Source organism: Gobius niger (genome assembly GCF_951799975.1).
Source record: "Gobius niger genome assembly, chromosome: 8".
NCBI classification, from domain to species: domain Eukaryota; kingdom Metazoa; phylum Chordata; class Actinopteri; order Gobiiformes; family Gobiidae; genus Gobius; species Gobius niger.
Window position 1 is genome coordinate 2,334,876 of NC_136859.1, and position 23,384 is coordinate 2,358,259.

At 44.6% G+C, this 23,384-nt stretch overlaps 2 protein-coding genes across 2 annotated transcripts; both read left to right on the forward strand.

The window, feature by feature from the left end:
- Positions 1-214: 214 nt before the first annotated feature.
- LOC306966784 (NACHT, LRR and PYD domains-containing protein 3-like) lies at positions 215-21,509 on the forward strand (the record flags this gene model as incomplete). The annotated part of the gene is made up of 9 exons (XM_079561601.1): positions 215-367; positions 14,899-15,039; positions 17,400-17,439; positions 17,535-17,727; positions 18,130-20,086; positions 20,155-20,322; positions 20,390-20,557; positions 20,654-20,700; positions 20,932-21,509. The coding sequence occupies exons 1-9, from the start codon at positions 237-239 to the stop codon at positions 21,507-21,509; spliced, it is 3,423 nt and encodes a 1,140-aa protein (XP_079417727.1). The 5' UTR covers positions 215-236.
- LOC306966660 (protein NLRC3-like) lies at positions 3,278-10,617 on the forward strand (the record flags this gene model as incomplete). Its single annotated transcript, XM_079561476.1, has 5 exons — positions 3,278-3,420; positions 6,797-6,866; positions 6,932-6,954; positions 7,899-8,768; positions 10,614-10,617. The coding sequence occupies 5 exons, from the start codon at positions 3,278-3,280 to the stop codon at positions 10,615-10,617; spliced, it is 1,110 nt and encodes a 369-aa protein (XP_079417602.1).
- Positions 21,510-23,384: the final 1,875 nt, after the last annotated feature.

Sequence of the window (23,384 nt, forward strand, 5' to 3'; positions counted from 1 at the left end):
TTCGGTTTAATCATGGATTTGTCCAGACTCAGACCAAGTGGTTCATAACCCTGACTCAGAGGGTTTTACTTTATAGGAATTATAAAATAAAAGGAAATGCAGATAAGTGTAGTTGATGCAGGTGACCAGCAGAGGGAGGCCAGACCACATCATGGACCAGATTTTCTTTAAGTAAATCAATTAAAATAACAGTCGTCATCTGTTTTACTCTTCTTCTGATTCCCAGCAGCTATAACATGGACCCACCTGGACCTGGCCCCGGGTCTAAACCAGGACCTAAACCTGCTCCCAGCTCTGTGTCTCTAAAAAGTGACCGGTCCAAAAGTTTGCCTCCTGAGTTTGGAGATACTCCTCCTGAGGACCACAGGTAAGACCGGCTTCATTTAGTATTTCTTCACTTTTACAATACCATACAATGGCCATGTCCGAATAGTTCTCTACACAGATCACTATATCTGGTCAGAGTCTGAATGTCCAGAGGAAAGAAATGTAGTGCACTTATAACTATCCAGTGCACCTAGATTCTAGATAAGTAGTGAGCATGGATGATCATCACAGAAAGGTCAAAATAAACCACAATGCCTCGGGAGAGTCAGCATCTGAATGGGAAACCGTGAGGGCCTACCCTCTAAGGCTGCAGCTAACAAGTGTAAATAAGCTTAGGAAGCTCCTTCCCCTTATCATTGACCTGGCCGTGCGAGAAAGGAGTGGCATGGTTCCAATAGTAACTCCTATTGCTTAGGAACCCCAAGATGTTCCTCATCATAAGGAGCTAAGAACAATCTCACAAGCCACTGCTGCCTCCTGTCCTGAAGGTTTACGAACTCAGATGATCTCCACATGAGTGTGAAATGATACAGTTTTGCTGCATGACATTGAAACAAAAACATTACCTATGTCCTAAATGTATGAAAGTATAAATCAGGTCAGGCAAAGTTAGAGCCACAGCAACATCTGGAAGTTACATTAAAAAAAAAAGAATGAAGGATTTGGTGAAAATCCGTGAAAATTGAACAGTGATGTTTATTAAGAGTTGTTTATTTAACACATAATTTTGACATTTGTGCAGTTGCGCAGATTATGTTGGTAATAACATTAAATTAATTGCACTGCAGGAGGATATGGAGCATCCAGGTGCTCGTCATACAATGAGAATATCATGAAAAAGTTAATTCATTTCTGTTATTCTAAAACTTAAAAACTTCTTAAACTTAAAATGTGAAGCTAATATATGATATAGACTCATTAGATTCAAAGTGACATATGTCAAGCCTTTGTTTGTTGTCATTTTGATGATTATGTTTTTTCAAATATTCAATACTCAAATATTTAAATTTTATGAGATTTTAATTTGGGGTAATTATAAGCTGAGCCATAATAATCAAAATGATAACAAATAAAGGCTATTCACCTTATTCCGGAGGCTCGCGTGGGCACCACCATGAATTGTGCCCGCCCCTTTTCTCCTATGTGTTAACATGGGACTGGAGAAGTCCAAATAAAATCAGTCACTACACCAAAACCAAGCCGTTTTCAGGCTGTGCAGAGAAACGCTGCAGTGTTGACATGTTGGTGCAAATGAACATCGGCCATTTTACACAAATCAATCGACTAAACATCAGATTTGAGCGGAGAATATTTTCCCTCGTTCTCCGTTTAAATGAACGGGCTTCGCGCTCGACTGGAAGTGTCGAGACAAAGCAAAAAGTGGCAAAAGTGGGCGGGGCGGAATAAGGTGAATACATTTCACTCATCTCACTTTGCATGTAATGAGTCTGTCATATATTAGTTTCACACTTTATGTTGAATAACAGAAGTGAATGCACTTTTTCTTGATAAGCACCTGTATATTGGACGATCTAACTTCCTGGTTGTTCCCTCCGCAGAGTTAGGAAGGTTCAGACTGTCCTAATGGGCAGAGGGAGCAGCTGAAGCTCCTGATCTTAACTGCAAAATGTTCCTCAAAGTCGACCTCACGACGTCGCATCAAAGGTTAAGGAAAAGGAGAAAGAAGCTACAATATGTTGCCACTTTTTAGATGCAGCCTTACTTATCCAGAAGTGTTTAGATTAAGTAAAGGTTTTCAAAAAATATTCATCTAGAGACTGTTATTTTCAATTGATCAAATGAGAGCTAAAAGTTGGTCTGGAGAGAGTAGAGTTCGCAGAGCCGGTTCTTCCTATACGCAAACTACGCAAGGTGCGTATGGCCCCCGCAGCCGCAAGGGCCCCGCATCTCAGTCAAACTACGGTGTTGTTTCACTGATTAATCAACGCGTTGTTACGGGACAGGCTCTTCCAGCGCGCACTCACTCTCCGCCTACTTCGCCACATATAAGACCATATACACCAAAACGGAGCAGTCTGCAAGTGAATGAGCAGGAGAGACCGACCACCTTCCCCCTGACTCTTCCAAAGCGCGAGAGCTTCTCCACTCGTGTCCCCGCTCGGCCGTCTGTCTCCCGGTGCTTCGCCTCATGCGCGGCTCCTCCGCGGCTGCATCACGTCCCCGTGTCCCGAGCGCTGCTCTCTCTGCGCGGACTCTGGGCTGCAGCTCTGGGCCTCACTCTCATTTAAACTCTCTTCTTATTGTGTCTGGTGAGTCTAGAGCATCAGGACAGTAGTTTGGCGAGTAGACGAGAGTAAAAAGCTGTTCTTGGCCTTTTTGTTGAGTTGAATCCACACGGTTCTCATGAGCACAGTAACTTACAGTAACTCTGGTTCTCTGAATGTGCACAGTCTAAAACGAATTGGGCTAATCACAGGCTAATTCTCAGCGGTAAGACAGAAACAACCGTCAGGAGCAGGTTTCAGTTAGTTTTGAATCAGCGGTTCCCAATCTGTGGGTCAGGGACCAGAGGTGAGAGAATGGGACCATTTACCATTTACTATTTTAAAAAGGGAAATAGAATAGTAGTAGTCATTCCAGTCTCACAGTGGTTTAGTGGTTAGTGGCTCTCACACAGGGGGCAGGGCCTGAATTGAGGTCTGTTTGTTCTGCTTCTGCCCTGGAACAGTGGAACTGTTTTGACCATAAATGGATTCTCTCTTCGTCGAATAGCCATGGGACGCTACTAGGCCCCAGAAGGGCCAGCACCGGCTCTGAGAGTTCGTGTACTGGAGCAACTCCAACAGACTGATGGCACCAAAGTGTACGTCTGAGCTCGACTGGACTATAAACTTAAATTCAGTCAAATTAAGTTTGAAATAACTTCTCAACAGTCGACATGACAGTATGTTCTGTTCAAACTCTCTTCCTGATTCTCAGTACCTACAACATGGAACCACATGGCCCTGGCCCTGAGTGTAAACAGAGACCTAAACCTGGACCCAACCCTGCTCCCATCTCTGTGTCTCTGAAAAGTGACCGCTCCAAAAGCTTACCTCCTGAGTTTAGAGAGCTTCCTCCTGAAGACCAGAGGTAAGACTTGGTTTGCTCAAGAGCTTTGGGACATGTTCCCAGGACATCACAAGTGTCCCCTAAGAATAATCATGTCAGACCTGGTTTAAAACTTGCTCAGAGTCAGACCTGGTTAACTCCTGGTGTGTGCTATAGATATCTGATTCTCAACATTAGGGACACATGAGATTTTTGTTAGGTTGTGTTGAGTTGCTGATTAAAAGCAGGATCTCGACACAGCTCGTCTCTTTATTTCTGCAAAAGGGAATATGCCTGCTGTACATACCAGTCCAGTATAATCCATACGTCTATTAACTATTAACACATAAAGACATATTTTAATATTTGAATAATTCACAAGTTTATTCAAGTGATGTACCATTCAAACACTGCCACTTGGCACACTGTCTCTCTCGCTCTGCCTGTCACTCAACCAACTCTGTCGCTCATTCAGCGCCTCATCTCAAACACACAGGTCAGGTGAAGTCTGGTTGGAACACGTTTTGAGGTAGCTTGTTCCTGAATTGTTTTGCTTGTTAGTGCCATGAAACAATAACAGTCTATGAAATTTCTATGGGCTGATGTTCGTACAGCAGATAAAAATCAACATCAATCAACAGCTTATGCTGGCAATCCAGTCAATACTGTCGCAGTTCATAGACCAACTTGTTGCCCTCATCGTATTACAGGTAGTGATGCACGATAATGCCAATTTGAACCGATAACCGATGATTCCGCATGTCCCGATACCGATAACCAATAATGACACCGATAATTATGTATATATATATTTGCACTTTATTTTGTGACAAGAACTCAATGGAACAGTTCACAGTTCTGTCCAAAATGTATTAACTCTACCAAGCAATATACAAGTGTATAAATATAAATCAAATAATGAGTTTTACTTTGGGTTTGGGTCTCCACCTTTTTCTAAAGCTCTGTTTTTTTACAGTTCCATCATCTGAGCAGGTCTGTCTCTGCTCATCATTTTTGTTGACATCACACTAATTAATTCTTATTTACAATACTGGAATATAGACAGTATTATAGTATTTCACTGAGTCTAGAGGCGTCTCTGACATGAGAGAGAAGTGATGTCAAATCTGTGTCTGTGACAGATTCAAGTTTGACTAATAATAAGATACTACAGCACAAAAACAAGACGCTCTCCTGCATTGAGCTCATTTATGCATTTGTGCCTCGTGTGGTAAAAAAAAAAAACACGTGCAGCGTGGCTCATTTCATCAATGTAAAACTTATCTCGTTCACAGTGCTTCAATCGCGGGGCTATTGTGTTTATTTGATCAGAAATACGAAGATAATACATGGGTTTTTAGGCACCGCTCTGTTCCAGTAACTTACGTAACTTACGTAAGATGGCGCCACTGTGTATGGTTCGCCGTCAGTCCCTGCTAAGTCTGTTGACTTTTCTGCTGATTTTAGCGCTTTTCTTTGAAAATGTTACATCACTGTTGGTCTATGATCGCCTAACACTGTTAAAGATCCGGGATTCTGCAAACAATCTGCCCGTTCAAGCCTTTGATGGACATTCCAAGACACCGCCACCTGTCCTCGAGTCTGTCCCACCCTTTCTGCAGCGTCCTGTGAGCGGGTTGCCTCGCAACAAGAGGCGCAGAAAACGAGGAAAGAGAGGCGGGATCTCTGTCAGAACCAAGGCTTACCTTGCCTCCACCGGTACGGATAATCCTAGACACTTTTGCAACTGGACAGCGGACCCTCGCAGCCTCGGCATCCAGCGTCCCCTCCAGCTTTGCTATCGGTGGCTACGTCCAGCTAGCCCTGACACCGGGCACTCCCCTCCGTGTTGCCGGCCCGCCAGGATCCGGAGTCGGCGGTGCGCGCAGGAGAATCTCCGCCCGCTGGTGCGTGCTGTCTCGGAGCCTGACAGTTGTGGATCTGTCTCTGCAGCGCTTCTTAACGTGCGTTCACTCTCTAACAAGACTTTCATCGTAAACGACTTCATTACTACGAACGATCTGGATTTTTGCTTTCTGACGGAAACCTGGCAGAAATGTGGCGATAACAGCGCCTTCACTGAGCTCCTCCCACCTGGATATTTATACCTCAGTACACCGCGGGTCTCCGGCCGTGGTGGTGGCCTGGCTACTGTGTATAAACATACATACACGTGTCGCTTACTGCCCACCAAAGCCTACAGTAGTTTTGAGTTCTGGCGGAGCATGTTGGTGTTCAGGGCACGGCCCTGCAGTGGTTCAGGTCCTACCTGACTGACCGGAGCTTTGCTGTGATGGTCGACGATTATTCCTCCTCTTCTGCCCCGCTGTCATCTGGGGTGCCACAGGGTTCCATCCTTGGCCCGGTCCTATTCTCACTGTACATGCTTCCGCTCGGGTCCATCATTTCTAAACATAATTTGTCCTTCCACCTTTATGCTGATGACGTCCAGATCTATTTACCGGTACTCCCCAACACTGCCTCTGCTCTTGAATCACTCCATAGCTGCCTTTTGGACATTAAACTATGGCTTGCTCAGAACTTTCTCCACCTGAACGAAGCAAAATCTGAACTTGTTCTTTTTGGTTCCGGGGATGTCCTTCAATTTCATTCCAGGGTCATGGGTCCAGTTCGCGATGCAGTTCGGAACCTGGGAGTCATCTTTGACCGCGAGCTGAATTTTAAACAACAAATAAATGCTGTTGTCAGAGCCAGTTTTTTCCAGCTGCGCCTTTTGAGGAAAGTTAAACCCTTTCTCTCGCGCCAAGACCTGGAGAAGGCAATGCACGCGTTTATCAGTTCTCGGTTGGACTATTGCAACACTCTCTACTCTGGCCTTCCACAGTCGTCACTCCACCGGTTACAGTTAGTGCAGAATGCAGCAGCCCGTCTTCTCACCGGTTCATCCAGACACAGCCACATCACTCCCGTCCTCTCCTCCCTGCACTGGCTCCCGGTCCGTTTTCGGATTGATTTCAAAATTTTAATGTTTGTTTTTAAAGCCCTTCATGGTCTCGCTCCGTTATATCTGACTGAGTTGGTGACCGTACATCGCCCCAGCAGAACTCTCCGGTCTGCCGATCAAATGGTTCTGGACGTGCCCAGGTCCCGGTACAAACAGTGGGGCGATCGTTCTTTCAGGGTTGTAGCGCCAAAACTGTGGAACAGCCTGCCCCTCAGTCTGCGTGTTCTCACTGAGCTGTCCCTCTTTAAGTCTAGTTTGAAGACACATCTTTTCAAACTAGCTTTTAAGACTGGCAATCCAGTCAATACTGTCCAAAAAAGTTTGACAACCAGCACTGTAGATGGTGAGTCCTCAGGAGGTCTGTGGAGGAGTTTCTTGTGAGTCTAAATGAGTCCAAAGGCGGCTGCAGTGGTCTCTGCTCAGTCTCTAATGTTTCTGTTTGTTGGTTCTCAGGGAGCCAGGCCCAAAGGAGCAGCTGGACGCCATATTCACGGCGAGTAGCCACGACTGCAGCATGTGTGGGGTTCTCTGTGGGGCTCCTCAGGTCCTCTCTTTGACTGAAACTCTTTAAATCTGATTCTATTCCAGCGTCTGGAGGAGGACATCCTGACGTTTGTCAAAGAGCAGCTGCAGAGGCTCCACAGGCTCCTGGTCTCAGAGTACCCAGAGAGTAGCTCAGAGAGTGAGGAGGAGCAGAGCAGCAGAGAGGCTGTGCTGAACATCACCCTGGACTTCCTGAGGAGGATGAAGCAGGAGCAGCTGGCCAAGTGTCTGAGCTCCAGTAAGAACTCTGTCTACAGTCCATCAGAGGAGCAGCTCACACCTGGATCTGACCTGTTTCACTTCTGAATGAACAGAGTCATTTCAGCTCAGACTTCAGTCACAGAGGATTATTAGTTCTGACCCAGAGATCATGGCACTGAGAAATACCACAGTTTAACAGAATCAGTCTTTTACTGATGGACGACTCCTATGATGAACACTATACTGCCCTCTAGTGTTCATAAACATGATGTGGTGTTACTGCCCAGAGTAGAGTTCACTGTTGTCTCTGTCTTTATTCAGGGAGTTCTGTTGGAGTTTGCAGAGATAAACTGAAGAGTCATCTGCAGCAGAGGTTCAGCTGTGTGTTTGAGGGCGTGGCTAAAGCAGGACACTCCGCCCCCCTGCACCAGATCTACACAGAGCTCTACATCACAGAGGGAGGGGCCTCAGAGGTCAACCAGGAACATGAGGTCAGACACATCGAGACGGCGTCCAAGAAACCAGCTGCTACAGAGACCAGCATCACATGTGAAGACCTGTTTAAAGGCCCCGCCCACAGACAGCAGCCAATCAGAGCAGAGCTGACAGAGGAGAAACCAATCAGGACGGTGCTGACTAAGGGCGTGGCCGGCGTGGGGAAAACAGTGCTGACTCAGAAGTTGAGTCTGGACTGGGCTGAAGGCAGAGCCCACCAGGACGTCCAGCTGCTGTTCCCCTTCACTTTCAGAGAGCTCAATGTGCTCAGAGACACAGAGTACAGCCTGGTGGAGCTGCTGCACCACTTCTTCAGTCAAACCAAAGGTCTCTGCAGCTTTCAGCAGCTCCAGGTGCTCTTCATCTTTGACGGTCTGGACGAGTGCAGACTTCCTCTGGACTTCAGCCGGACCCGGGTCCTGACGGAGCCCACAGAGAGCGCCTCAGTGGAGGAGCTGCTGGTGAACCTCATCAGGGGGAGCCTGCTTCCCTCCGCTCGCCTCTGGATAACCACACGCCCCGCGGCGGCCAATCAGATCCCTGCTGAGTGCGTCTCCATGGTGACAGAGGTGCGAGGGTTCAGCGACCCACAGAAGGAGCAGTACTTCAGGAAGAGGTTCAGAGACGAGCAGCAGGCCACAGACATCATCTCCCACATCAAGAGCATCCACAGCCTGTACATCATGTGCCACATCCCAGTCTTCTGCTGGATCCTCTCCACAGTCCTGCTCCATCTGATGGAGACCAGAGAGAGAGGAGAGCTGCCCCGCACCCTCACCCAGATGTACATCCACCTCCTGGTGGTCCAGGCCAAAGTCAAGAACATCAAGTATCATGAGGGATCTGGGACAGACCTTCACTGGACTCCAGAGACCTGGGAGATGGTGCGGTCTCTGGGAAAACTGGCCTTTGAGCAGCTGCAGAAAGGAAACCTGATCTTCTACGAGAGTGACCTGAGCGAGTGTGGGCTGGACGCTGCAGCCGCCTCAGTGTACTCCGGAGTCTTCACACAGGTCTTTAGAGAGGAGCCAGGCCTGTACCAGGACAAGGTCTACTGCTTCATCCATCTGACTGTGCAGGAGTTTCTGGCTGCTCTTCACGTCCATCAGACCTTCTTCAGCTCCGGGGAGAACCTGCTGTCCACACCACACTCCTCTGAGAGCCCGGACCCTGGGGAGAACCTGCTGTCCTCACCTCACTCCTCTGAGAGCCCTGAGGCCTTCTACCGCTCTGCTGTGGACCGGGCCTTACAGAGTCCAAACGGACACCTGGACCTGTTCCTGCGTTTCCTGGGTTTGGGCTGTGGAGAGAAGGTACCTCTGCGTCTGTGGTAGATCTGAGGAGAGCGCCCCCTGGTGGACCTCTGTGACTGAACTCTTTTATGACATAAACATCTGACTGACAGCTGTAAGGACCAATCACAAATGGCCCCGTCTGTAATCACTGATTCACTGTTTTAAATAAAACACGTCTTTATTAAATCATAACTTGTGTGTTTGAGGCTCTGACAGACACAGGTGGAGTCTCAGTCTCACCTGCACTTACTCTGTAAATTATTCCATATTTGAGACTAAAAACCAGATGAAAAGTGAGCGCTGGCGACAAAAATGATGAACCATTAATTTTGGAATTATTTTGTTTACTGTGAGGACTAGATCCAAGCTCCCAATGAAAATCTGTGATTTTTTTAGTTTCCTTTTCAATCAAAGAACCTCAAATGAAACAAATTAACTCATCAACATTTCTGGTCCTTTTTACATCTCTTGGGGTCCATACACCCCTTTATTCTATAAAAGGGGGCATTCCTTTCATTCTGCTGGGACAAAACTGCATCCAATTTGGTCGCATAAAGGCCTAAAAATTTGATTGGTGTGACTTATTATTTTTTCTGGGACGCACCGGTCGGACTGCAGTGATCCTCACCACAACCCAAAAGAACTGTTCTGTACAGAGGAGCAAACGCCTGGAACGCGTTTCCTTTTAACATCAGAAACACTAAGAGTAAACCACACTTTAAGCTGAAAGTAAAAGGTCAATTAGCTCAGTACATGTGAGCATAGTCACCGTGTGTTATATGTGTCCTGTAAGGTTGTATGATTATATGAAATGTGTAACATTCATGTATTCTATTTTAACTGTTTTGTAATTTTATATTGTGTGAGGACCCCAGGAAGACGAGCAACCACTTGTGGGCGCTAATGGGGATCCTAATAAAGAATAAAGAATAATGAATAAAGAACCCCTTATCAGACAACTCTTATCACTGTAAACACTGATCAAGTTGCGCACAGCTCTAACACAAAGGACAATTTTTTACGGGCATTTTAAGATCACTGCCCGACTCTGTCAGATCTCGGGAGCGAAGCAGGATAAGTACTTGGATGGGAGACCGTTTGGGAAACACGTTCAGCAGACCACCACCAAGTACGGAGTGAATGAATAATGCAATGTAAAGGGTCTTTGAGTGTCCAGAAAAGCACTATATTATTATTATTATTATTATTATTACAATTATTAAAAAGACAGACTTGCAGCTGCTGCTACGTTCTGCTCCACTCCTCGTTCCAATTCTCCAGAACCAATTTTTTAATGAGCTAAATATTAGGCTATAACCTTTTACATTGGCTTTTCTCAATTTACCATTTCCCATAGGCTTTTCTGACTATTGAAGTAGTTTTGGTGGGGATACTAAATCAAACCAAGTTTTGCAATGAGGCAATCACAGTTATAAAATGATCACAAAACGTGGCGGTCAGATAACTAGACGTGTTTTGTAACCCATGAACCTGCTGTGCCTCACGGGCTGCAGCAGCGCTTCAGCGGCGGCTGCTGCGTGTCTGAGTGTGGAGAAGAGACTCACAGTCGTGTAGGTAGACTTGAAAGGAAGAGCTACAACTTATGTCCTTATGAATGAAGTGGACGTGTGTCAGTTCAGAGTTGGCCCAAAGGCGACCAGAATGATGCGTCAGGACTTAGGAAAGTAATAGAAATAGTCCTTGCTGTAATCTCTCATCTCCATGTCCACGTCCAGGTAAAATCTTATTTCTCTGGTTAAAACATACAGTAAATTGTCCAGGAAGAGGCTTAAAAGAAAATGACCACAACGCGCTGCTCCCACTGTGACTAGTCCAAAAGTGAAGCTACTGCCAGTGCATGAATCAGCTGATTTAACTTTCCTTTTTGACTGGACTGTTACATGAGACCAAATGGTTTCAAGTAAACTGCATTGATGATAGAAGTTAATTCCTTACTTAATAAAGCGTCTCAAAGATTTAAAGCTAATAACGAAGTCTTGTGGTCTATTAAAAGCATCCTTAATTTAATACATGAAAGTTATGAAAAAGAGATTCTTAATCTTAGTGGGACTATCCTGGTTAAATAAAGGTCAATAAATAAATAAATGAACAAGACATGAACTCAAACTTCTGCCATTTGGAGAAACTGACACTCCTCTGTTTCATATATGAGAGCTGTACTCACCTCCTGGCAAACTCTGACCGGTCGTTATCACCGCAAGGTTTCCCCAGACAGAGCCAGCCAGGTCTGAAGGTCTGTAGAGCCTTTTCTGTGGTCCTGTGGTCTGGCTTTGCTACAGCGCCCCCTGGAGGAAACAAAGCACATAATCACATAAAAAGGTAACAGCGTTCAGCTCAACACATTTTAAAAGCCGGACAAAAATCTCATCTCGACTCCAGATCGAATGTACCTGTTTCTGATCAGCGGTGAAAGTCTGGTGAGCCGCTCCATAGTCTCATGACGCTGAGGTCCTGAGGAAGCTGTCGAATACAGGTATTTATGTAGAATTAGAAAAAAAAAAATAGACTGGCTTAGCAGGCAAAAAATATTTCCCCATTTTTTTTTTACCAAAAGCAGTTCACGAGCTTATAATTGAGCTACTCGTTACAATAAGCGTCAAAGAAAAGCGCTATGAGAGCACGTTAAATACATTCATATCAACACGTACCTGTTGGAGATGTTAAAAGGTGGATTCTCTGCTCACTCTCCTCCAAACCAGCTCCTTTTACACAGAAAAATAAAAGAAAATCAACCTAAATGACCTCTTACAGAACCGCAAATGTAACGTTATGTTAGCTTAAAAACGTTAGGTTAGCAACTTCAGTTTCACAAAAATACACAATAAAAGTACGAACATTTACACAAAACTCGTGTTCAGCGTTTTCACAATAAAGAAGAAATATTTGTAGTTGTTGTAAATGTTACTTTCTTGACATTTTATTCGTGTAAATCACTAAAAATAGCGGGGGGGTTTTTTATCTCGAGATTCTTACCTCGCGCTGCTTGAGCTCGTGCACTGCTCGTCTACGTGCACGTTACACTGCGTCACTGTTGAACTTTTAATTATTATTTAAACTAGTTATTTTTTAATCATTATTTATCTTCTTGTTAGTCAGTTGATTTGCTAAATCCTTGTACAAACGTCAAGAAAAAAAATGTTTTGTGTGTACATTTATCCAACCAGCAGGGGCCGCTCTGACTCCATATTCTCAGTTCACGTGATATGAAGTAACACATTCTCAATATGTTTTCTCTACGTTGATGACAATTAGTTTTAGGCAGGTTTATTTGCAAAGCACAATTCATACAAAGAGCTTCACAGTTACATAAAGTCACAAGTTGGCAGATCAAATCATTCCCTAAAAAAAATCAATACAGTCACTAGGATATTACATTTGAATGCAGATAAAATACTTTATAGGACTGTCTTCAGGCATTTTTTTACTATTGTAAAATAGTAGTAGCCCCAGTCAAAGAAAAATAAAAAGATTATTGTTTTCAAACACGTATCTGGTGCTTTGTCCATGTGGAGAAGAAACATGAGGCACAGAGCTGTAGAGCGGCCGAAATATTTACTCAGTAGCAACGTTACTTTTAAATAATTTTACTCAAGTCAAAGTACTCGGAGAAATGAGTACTTGAGTACTGTGAGCATTGAGCAACTGAGTGGAAAAAAACGGATTCATAAATAAACATAAAATCATGTGGAAACCGTGATATTCCCAAAAAATACAGAAAAACAAAAATAATTCTATTTTATCAATCGAAATGATAGATAATTTACTCACAGTGGAAAAAGTAACAATCATTTTTACTCAAGTAAGAAACCGACACTGCATTATAATTTTATTCAAGAAGAAATAAAAAGTACTGTATGATAAAACTAAGAAATACAATTTCTTCAAAACATTACTCAAGTACATGTTGAGTAAATATTACCCGTTTCTGCTGCTGATAAACTGTGTAAAAGTCTGATTTAAGATTCAGCAGCAGGGCCGGCTCCTCAACAAAATGACTGAGGGCACAAAAGGGTGAAAATTGAGATTCTCTGCATTAAAATAATTTATAATGCAACCAAAATTGAGGGGGGAAACCTTTTAATGAGGCAATGCACCCTTTGGCACCCTGAAGAACCGGGCCTGCTCAGTCGTGACATCAATGATGAGAAACAAAACACAAATGCCAGAAAAATAACTAATATTTTTTCTGAAGCATGAACTGCATCTATTTTAGGCGTCACATGAAGCCTTTGCCACTTAAAGATTTCACTGTGGAATGAGTAACTTAAAAAAAAAAAATCCAAATAAGAGCACAGATATTTCTTTCAAACTAGTACTACTGGCCTCTGCAAAGCCCAGACCTGCTTTGGCCGTGGGTTTCAATGATGGACCGTGGAGATTTAGCCGGGATATTTTTTTAATTGTTTTCGCCATAAGTTTGTTTGTTTGTGCTGTAACTCGCTCCTGATTCGTCCATTTGTATCACATGGTAAGATTCACATTACTGCCCGGCAACATTAAAGCATACACTTGTTTGCGCGAGCGAAGCAAATATAAATATCGACTGCCAAAGTGATATGTGGCTCTTTCAAACTGTCACTGAAGCTCACATGTTTTTAGTCTCTTCTTTTGTGTATTTATGAGTCGAGGTACATTATCATAACACCGCTCACCAGAGTCTCACTGTTTGTCTTTTAAAATCCACTAAAAGCTGCACTGTGGTCGCCCACTGCTTCAAAGGATGGGTCAAATCCAGATAATTCATTTCCCTACGGAGACAATAAAGTAAACATTCATCTCAACACAAACTGATTCAATAGCTTGTAGTTCAGTATGGAAAGAGTTCTAAACTGTGTGCTCAGTATTAACATGGTTCAGTCCTGGTTCAGGGTCACATACACAATAGACAAGGTGGTGAAGGAAGTATCGTCTTAAAAAAATATGCTTGATAATTAAATGCATCGTCTGGGCTCAATTACAGACTCCTATTGTTTCACAGCATCTTCATCTCCTCGGCTCCATCTGAACCTCTCGTCTGCATAATCCCCACTCACACCAAATAACTTATACGATAAATCTGCTGCTTATTCTTCTTCAGCATTCACAGATGAAGTGTAGTGTCAAAGTTAAAGCATCTTTTCACTGTGTTGGAGCGCCCTCTGGTGGATAAACATGCAGGATTACTCAAACTCCCAATTATGTGCATGTTTTTAAGTGACAGAGAAACCTGCCCCGACACAGGAGGAGAAGTCACAGTCTAGGAGTCGAACCCAGGACGTTCTTGCTGGGAGGCAGTGCAGAAGGTTCAGACACTTTTTCACTGTGAACCCACAACAAAGAAGTGACTGTTTTCAGACACAAAGCAGACGATCCCTTTCATTTATGAGGCTAAAATGCAAATATTAAATATAAATATAATAATATAAATCAGGGAGTCAGACTCGTCCTCAGAGCCACAACAGCTCAGTCAGAAGAGACACAGGGAGCTCAGTTTAATTATATACTGTCTGAAATAGAATAGGAGGAGTGGTCACATGACTCCAGGTGGAACAGGTCTGACCGGTGAGAGAGGGAAAGGATTTAGAGACGACGCTGACGAAGTAAGTTTGTTTTTATGATTCCAATGTTTAAAACTGTCACAATATTTCAACTAATTGTGTTTAAATGAAATGATGTGTCAGTTTGGGTTCAGGCCTGGATTGATCTCAGATTGTTGCAGATCATTTTGTGCTGGAGTGAAATCCTGGTTTAGGACTGGATTTACACCTGGTTTATCTTCGGTTTAATCATGGATTTGTCCAGACTCAGACCAAGTGTAGCCCTGGATTAGCTTCCTGTTTTTGACCTGATGGCTGTTTCATAACCCTGACTCAGAAAGTTTTACTTTATAGGAATTATAAAGTGTAGTTGATGCAGGTGACCAGCAGAGGGAGGCCAGACCACATCATGGACCAGACTTTTTTTAAGTAAATCAATTAAAATAACAGTCGACATCTGTTTTACTCTTCTTCTGATTCCCAGCAGCTATAACATGGACCCACCTGGACCTGGCCCCGGGTCTAAACCAAGACCAAAACCTGCTCCCAGCTCTGTGTCTCTAAAAAGTGACAGGTCCAAAAGTTTGCCTCCTGAGTTTGGAGATACTCCTCCTGAGCACCAGAGGTAAGATCGGCTTCATTTAGTATTTCTTGTCACTTATACAATAACATACAATGGCCATGTCCGAATAGTTCTCTACACAGATCACTATATGTGGTCAGAGTCTGAATGTCCAGAGGAAAGAAATGTAGTGCACTTATAACTATCCAGTGCACCTTGATTCTAGATAAGTAGTGAGCATGGATGATCACAGAAAGGTCAAAATAAACCACAATGCCGAGGGAGAGTCAGCATCTGAATGGGAAACCGTGAGGGCCTACGCTCTAAGGCTGCATCTAACAGGTGTAAATAAGCTTAGGAAGCTCCTTCCCCTTATCATTGACCCGGCCGTGCGGGAAAGGAGTGGCATGGTTCCTATAGTACCTCCTATTGCTTAGGAACCCCAAGATGTTCCTCATCATAAGGAGCTAAGAACAATCCCACAAGCCACTGCTGCCTCCAGTCCTGAAGGTTTACGAACTCAGATGATCTCCACATGAGTGTGAAATTATAGACAGTTTTGCTGCATGACATTGAAACAAAAACATTACCTATGTCCTAAATGTATGAAAGTATAAATCAGGTCAGGCAAAGTTAGAGCCGCAGCAACATCTGGAAGTTACATTTTTTTTTAAAGGTGAAAATCCGTGAAAATTGAACAGTGATGTTTATTAAGAGTTGTTTATTTAACACATAATTTTGACATTTGTGCAGTTGCACGGATTTTGTTGGTAATACTAATAACAGTAAATTAATTGCACTGCAGGAGGATATGGAGCATACAGGTGCTCGTCATATAATTAGAATATCATGAAAAAGTTCATTTATTTCTGTTATTCAACTTAAAATGTGAAACTAATATATGATAGACTCATAACATGCAAAGTGACATACTGTATGTCAAGCCTTTGTTTGTTATCATTTTGATGATTATGTTTTACAGTCCATTTTCAGAAGTGAATGCACTTTTTCATGATATCCTAATTATATGACGAGCACCTGTATATTGGACGATCTAACTTCCTGGTTGTTCCCTCCGCAGAGTTAGGAAGGTTCAGACTGTCCTAATGGGCAGAGGGAGAAGCTGAAGCTCCTGATCTTAACTGCAAAATATTTCTCAAAGTCGACCTCATGACGTCGCATCAAAGGTTAAGGAAAAGGAGAAAGAAGCTACAATATGTTGCCACTTTTTAGATGCAGCCTTACTTATCCAGAAGTGTTAGATTAAGTAAAGGTTTTAAAAATATTAATCTAGAGACTGTTATTTTAAATTGATCAAATGAGAGCTAAAAGTTGGTCTGGAGAGAGTAGAGTTCGTGTACTGGAGCAAATCCAACAGACTGATGGCACCAAAGTGCACGTCTGAGCTCGACTGGACTATAAACTCAATTTCAGTCAAATTTGTCAAGTTTGAAATTACTTCTCAACAGTCGACATGACAGTATGTTCTGTTCAAACTCTCTTCCTGATTCTCAGCACCTACAACATGGAACCACATGGCCCTGGCCCTGAGTGTAAACACAGACCTAAACCTGGACCCAACCCTGCTCCCATCTCTGTGTCTCTGAAAAGTGACCGCTCCAAAAGCTTACCTCCTGAGTTTAGAGAGCTTCCTCCTGAAGACCAGAGGTAAGTCTTGGTTTGCTCCAGAGCTTTGGGACATGTTCTCAGGACATCACAAGGGTCCCCTAAGAATAATCATGTCAGAACTGGTTTAAAACTTGCTCAGAGTCAGACCTGGTTAACTCCTGGTGTGTGCTATAGATATCTGATTCTCAACATTAGGGACACATGAGATTTTTGTTAGGGTTGTGTTGAGTTGCTGATTAAAAGCAGCATCTCGACACAGCTCGTCTCTTTATTTCTGCAAAAGGGAATATGCCTGCTGTACATACCAGTCCAGTATAATCCATACGTCTGTTAACTATTAACACATAAAGACATATTTTAATATTTGAACAATTCACAAGTTTATTCGTGATGTATCATTCAGACACTGCAGCGGGGCACACTGTCTCTCTCCCTCGCTCTGCCTTTCACTCACCCAACTCTGTCGCTCATTCAGCGCCTCATCTCAAACACACAGGTCAGGTGAAGTCTGGTTGGAACACGTTTTGAGGTAGCTTGTTCCTGAATTGTTTTGCTTGTTAGTGTCATGAATCAGTAACAGTGTATGAAATTTCTATGAGCTGATGTTTGTAACAGCAAATAAAAATCAACCTGCCAATCCAGTCAATATTGTTCAAAAAAGTTTGACAACCAGCACTGTAGATGGTGAGTCCTCAGGAGGTCTGTGGAGGAGCTTCTTGTGAGTCTAAATGAGTCCAAAGGCGGCTGCAGTGGTCTCTGCTCAGTCTGTAATGTTTCTGTTTGTTGGTTCACAGGGAGCCAGGCCCAAAGGAGCAGCTGGACGCCATATTCACGGTGAGTAGCCACGACTGCAGCATGTGTGGGGTTCTCTATGGGGCTCCTCAGGTCCTCTCTTTGACTGAAACTCTTTAAATCTGATTCTATTCCAGCGTCTGGAGGAGGACATCCTGACGTTTGTCAAAGAGCAGCTGCAGAGGCTCCACAGGCTCCTGGTCTCAGAGTACCCAGAGAGTAGCTCAGAGAGTGAGGAGGAGCAGAGCAGCAGAGAGGCTGTGCTGAACATCACCCTGGACTTCCTGAGGAGGATGAAGCAGGAGCAGCTGGCCGAGCGTCTGAGCTCCAGTAAGAACTCTGTCTACAGTCCATCAGAGGAGCAGCTCACACCTGGATCTGACCTGTTTCACTTCAGAATGAACAGTCATTTCAGCTCAGCTCTTCAGTCACTCTCCACATGGAGTTTTAGTCACAGAGGATTATGGTCCTGGTTAAAACTGGGCTCTGGGGCTTTAGTTCTGAACCACGGCTCATGACACTAAGAAATGTCACAGTTTAACAGAGTCATTATTTTACTGAACGTCTGCCCCTATGAGGAACACTATACTGCTCTCTAGTGTTCTGTGAATGTCTAAACATTTAGTGGTGAAAAGATATTCTTGAACATAGACGTAAAAAAAACGTTAAAAAAAAATTATATTTGAGTTTGTTTCCGGTGAAGAGTTCACTGTTGTCTCTGTCTTTATTCAGGGAGTCCTGTTGGAGTTTGCAGAGATAAACTGAAGACTCATCTGCAGCAGAGGTTCAGCTGTGTGTTTGAGGGCGTGGCTAAAGCAGGAAACTCCGCCCCCCTGCACCAGATCTACACAGAGCTCTACATCACAGAGGGAGGGGCCTCAGAGGTCAACCAGGAACATGAGGTCAGACACATCGAGACGGCGTCCAGGAAACCAGCCGCTACAGAGACCAGCATCACATGTGAAGACCTGTTTAAAGACCCCGCCCACAGACAGCAGCCAATCAGAACAGAGCAGACAGAGGAACAAGGAACACAAACAAAAAGAAAAAGGCCAATGACAACAGAGTTCACAAAACCAAAGAAACTAAAGAGAATAGACCAGACAATGGAGCCAATCAGAGCAGAGCTGACAGAGGAGGGACCAATCAGGACGGTGCTGACGAAGGGCGTGGCCGGCGTGGGGAAAACAGTGCTGACTCAGAAGTTGAGTCTGGACTGGGCTGAAGGCAGAGCCCACCAGGACGTCCAGCTGCTGTTCCCCTTCACTTTCAGAGAGCTCAATGTGCTCAGAGACACAGAGTACAGCCTGGTGGAGCTGCTGCACCACTTCTTCAGTCAAACCAAAGGTCTCTGCAGCTTTCAGCAGCTCCAGGTGCTATTCATCTTTGACGGTCTGGACGAGTGCAGACTTCCTCTGGACTTCAGCCGGACCCGGGTCCTGACGGAGCCCACAGAGAGCGCCTCAGTGGAGGAGCTGCTGGTGAACCTCATCAGGGGGAGCCTGCTTCCCTCCGCTCGCCTCTGGATTACCACACGTCCCGCGGCGGCCAATCATATCCCTGCTGAGTGCGTCTCCATGGTGACAGAGGTGCGAGGGTTCAGCGACCCACAGAAGGAGCAGTACTTCAGGAAGAGGTTCAGAGACGAGCAGCAGGCCACAGACATCATCTCCCACATCAAGAGCATCCACAGCCTGTACATCATGTGCCACATCCCAGTCTTCTGCTGGATCCTCTCCACAGTCCTGCTCCATCTGATGGAGACCAGAGGGAGAGGAGAGCTGCCCCGCACCCTCACCCAGATGTACATCCACCTCCTGGTGGTCCAGGCCAAAGTCAAGAACATCAAGTATCATGAGGGATCTGGGACAGACCTTCACTGGACTCCAGAGACCTGGGAGATGGTGCGGTCTCTGGGGAAACTGGCCTTTGAGCAGCTGCAGAAAGGAAACCTGATCTTCTACGAGAGTGACCTGAGCGAGTGTGGGCTGGACGCTGCAGCCGCCTCAGTGTACTCCGGAGTCTTCACACAGGTCTTTAGAGAGGAGCCAGGCCTGTACCAGGACAAGGTCTACTGCTTCATCCATCTGACTGTGCAGGAGTTTCTGGCTGCTCTTCACGTCCATCAGACCTTCTTCAGCTCTGGGGAGAACCTGCTGTCCACACCACACTCCTCTGAGAGCCCTGACCCCGAGGAGAACCTGCTGTCCTCACCACACTCCTCTAAGAGCCCTGAGTCCTTCTACCGCTCTGCTGTGGACCGGGCCTTACAGAGTCCAAACGGACACCTGGACCTGTTCCTGCGCTTCCTCCTGGGGCTGTCTCTGCCGACCAATCAGAGCCTGCTGCCAGGTCAGCTGACTCACAAAAGAAGTGACTCGACCAATCAGGAGACAGTAAAGTACATCAGACAGAAGCTGAATGAAGAGGGTCTGTCTGCAGAGAGGAGCCTGAACCTGCTCCACTGTCTGAACGAACTCAACGACCGCCGTCTGGTGGAGATTATACAGTATTACATGAGAGAAGGAGGTCTCTCCTGGTTTTATTCTCCTGCTCAGTGGTCTGCTGTGTCCTTCCTCTTACTGTCCTCAGACTCAGACCTGGAGGAGTTCGACCTCAGGAAATACCAGCGCTCAGAGACAGTTCTCCTGAAGCTGCTGCCGGTCGTCAAAGCCTCCACCAAAGCCATGTGAGTCCAGACTGTATTTAAACACTTGTGTCTTGGCTCTCGTCTCTAATCGTCCTCTCTGTCCTCAGTCTGAGCGGCTGTGGCCTGTCTCCTCTCAGCTGTGCTCCTCTGGCCTCAGTCCTCAGCTCCTCCAGTCTGACTCACCTGGATCTCAGTAACAACGACCTCCAGGACTCAGGAGTGGAGCTGCTGTGTTCTGGACTGAAGAGCGCCCCCTGCAGACTGCACACCCTCAGGTGAGACGCTCCCATGATGCACTCTGTCTCTGTGTCCACAATAGAGGCTAATGCTGTGTGTCTTTAGTCTGTCTGGATGTCTGGTCTCAGAGAGGGGCGGAGCTTCTCTGGCCTCAGCTCTGAGCTCCGCCCCCTCCCACCTGAGAGAGTTAGACCTGAGCTACAACCATCCAGGACCCTCCGCCGAGCTTCTGACCGCTCTACGGGCCCCTCAGGGGCCCTTGCACTCTCTCAGGTGAGCCCCCCCTGGACTCTCTCAGGGTCTTGTCTCTGGTCCATGGTTGGTCCAGGTCTGGTCTGGTCTACAGTAAACTGGACTTGTGTGTTTCAGGCTGGATCCTGCTGGAGAACAGTGGATGGTCCCAGGTTTGAGGAAATGTGAGTCTGTGTTTTATTCATTTCATGGAAATAACTTGAACTTCATCAGGTTTACATTATCTGTTTCTAGAGGAAAAATCTGCAAAGTGATAGATTTAATTAACAAATTATGCACCAAATCCATGCTCTTCTGAATATATGTGTCAGACTTATTACAGCTTATTACACATAAAAGAACTCTTCAGACACAGGAACAGGAAGTGATGTCATGAGTTGTGTTTGTTTCCTCAGATTCCTGTGAGTTTTCTCTGGATCCAAACACAGCTCAGAGGAACCTCCTTCTGTCTGAGGACAAACGGACTGTGACCAGAGTGAGAGAGGAGCAGCAGTATCCACGTCATAAGGACAGGTTCATGGACCTGCCTCAGGTCTTGAGCTCCACTGGCCTGAGGGGGCGCTGTTACTGGGAGGTGCAGTGGAGCGGGAGGAGGGGGGTTGATATAGCTGTGAGTTACAGAGGAATCAGACGGAGAGGAGACAGAGGGGAGAGTAGGTTTGGAAACAATGATCAGTCCTGGAGTCTGAGGATCTATGATGGAGTTTACTACATCTGTCACAACAAGAGAGAAAAACGCCTCTTCTCCTCTCGCTCTCGCTCAGGTGTAGTGGGCGTGTTCCTGGACTCTGAGGCTGGAGCTCTGTCCTTCTATGAGGTTCGCTCTGGTGGAAAACTGTCCCACATATACACCTTCACCTCCTCCTTCACTGAGCTTCTGTTTCCTGGGTTTGGGCTGGGGGCTGAAGGCGACTCTGTATCTGTAGTAGATCTGAGGAGAGCGCCCTCTGGTGGACATGGAACTCTTTTATGACACAGGATTAATCACAGCTGCCTCCGCCTGTAATCACTGATTCACTGTTGAAATAAAACACGTCTTTATTAAATCATCACTTGTGTGTTTTCGGCTCTGACAGATACAGGTGGAGCCGTCGCCCCGTTACCGTGAGGTTGATGGTTCACATCTCAGTCTCACAGAAACAGAAAAACTGAACATCCAAATGAGTTCTCAAGGAAATAACACAAGTAAAAAAAGAAGCACTCAACAAAAAGCACTTCCTTCACATCCTTATAGCATGAAGCACTCTGGTTCTCAATCAGTATCGGGACCCACCACTATCACCATAAAATGACAAGACGTGACCCCTCCCCCCCCAAAAAAAAAACTAGGGATTGTCCGATATGAACATTTTCTGCCAATATTGATATCTGATATTTGCCTCGCTGCTGTGGCCAATATCCGATATTTGCCGAAATTCATTTTCACGTTAAAAATCAATAGAAACGCTCACTCAAATGTTGTAAAGTTCGCAAATTATCGTTCCACTATAGGAAAATAAACAATACAATGCTTGTGTCTGGGACACACCGTCTCACACACTATGATGGAACAAAGAATCATTTTTATAAGAAAAATATTAAAAAGATCTAATACAATGAGTGAAATGTAATTTTGTTTTTGGCTAAATATTTACTCAGACTTCCTTATTATTATACTTTCTACTCTTTTTTTTTCACATTTATTTTTTATTGAAGAGACAAATAATAAAATTTTACATATTTTCTTTAAAAAAAAAAGTAGTAATGCGATTTTGCTCTTCCATTTTTACATATGGAACTCGCACAAATGAACAACAGAGAGGTGGGGTACCCTTTTGGTTTGCATAGCATTGTCAACAATAGCAATCAGCAGTATTTATATTTCAACTTTACATGAAATCAGATCTTATCGGCTTGACATATTCTGTCCATTTTGACCAAATCCTGTAAAATGAGTCCATTTGCAGTTTCAACTGAGATGAAATTGTTTCCATGATGTAGATGTCGTGAATAATGTTGATCCCATCCTCGTTTGTTGGTTTTCCAGGCTTGAGCCATCTTCTGGTGATGGCCTTTTTACTTGCCGCTAAGAGAATATAAAGTAGTTTCTTGTCTCCATTGTTAAGACCATCTAGTTCTATGTCACCAAAATAGGTTGCTTTGAATCAGGGGTCACCAACCTTATTTCAGCTGAGGGCTACTTTAAGAGCATTAAGTTGTTTGAGGGCTACCAGTTAAAAACAAATCCTAAAGACTTAAACTTACACTGTTCACTTATAGGATATTGACCCCATATTATATTAAAATAGCTTTATTTTAAACTCATACTGAGTCACAAGAACCGAAATAACTAATTTTAAGAATTAGATTCAAGAAAATGAAGTGTTTTACACTTTAGAAAAAGTCCCAAGGGCTACTGGACATGCCCCAAAGGGCCCCTGGGTGCCCGCGGGCACCACGTTGGTGACCCCTGCTTTGAATGATAAAGGGAAAACAATTGCAAATACATTTTGTATATGTTGATGAATCTCTACCCAATATTCTTGAATAATTTGGCAGCTCCAGAAAACATGGAAAGGATTTGCCCCTGCAACACCAAATCTCCAACATGCATTTCCTTTTCCCTGGTATCTTTTTTGTGCTGGTGTAATGAAAAAACGCATTGTGTTTTTCCAGCAGAATTGACGCCATGTATTTGACCCAGTTCAGACCCACTGAATTTCACAAATGTGATCCCATTTCTCTTCAGTTACTCTAAAATGCCCTTCTCTTTCCCATTTTTATATCACGTAGTAGGTGCTCTCCCCTTTACTCCGCAGGATGCTGTTACATAGTTTGGAAATAATTTTGGTAAGGGACAAGGATTTTG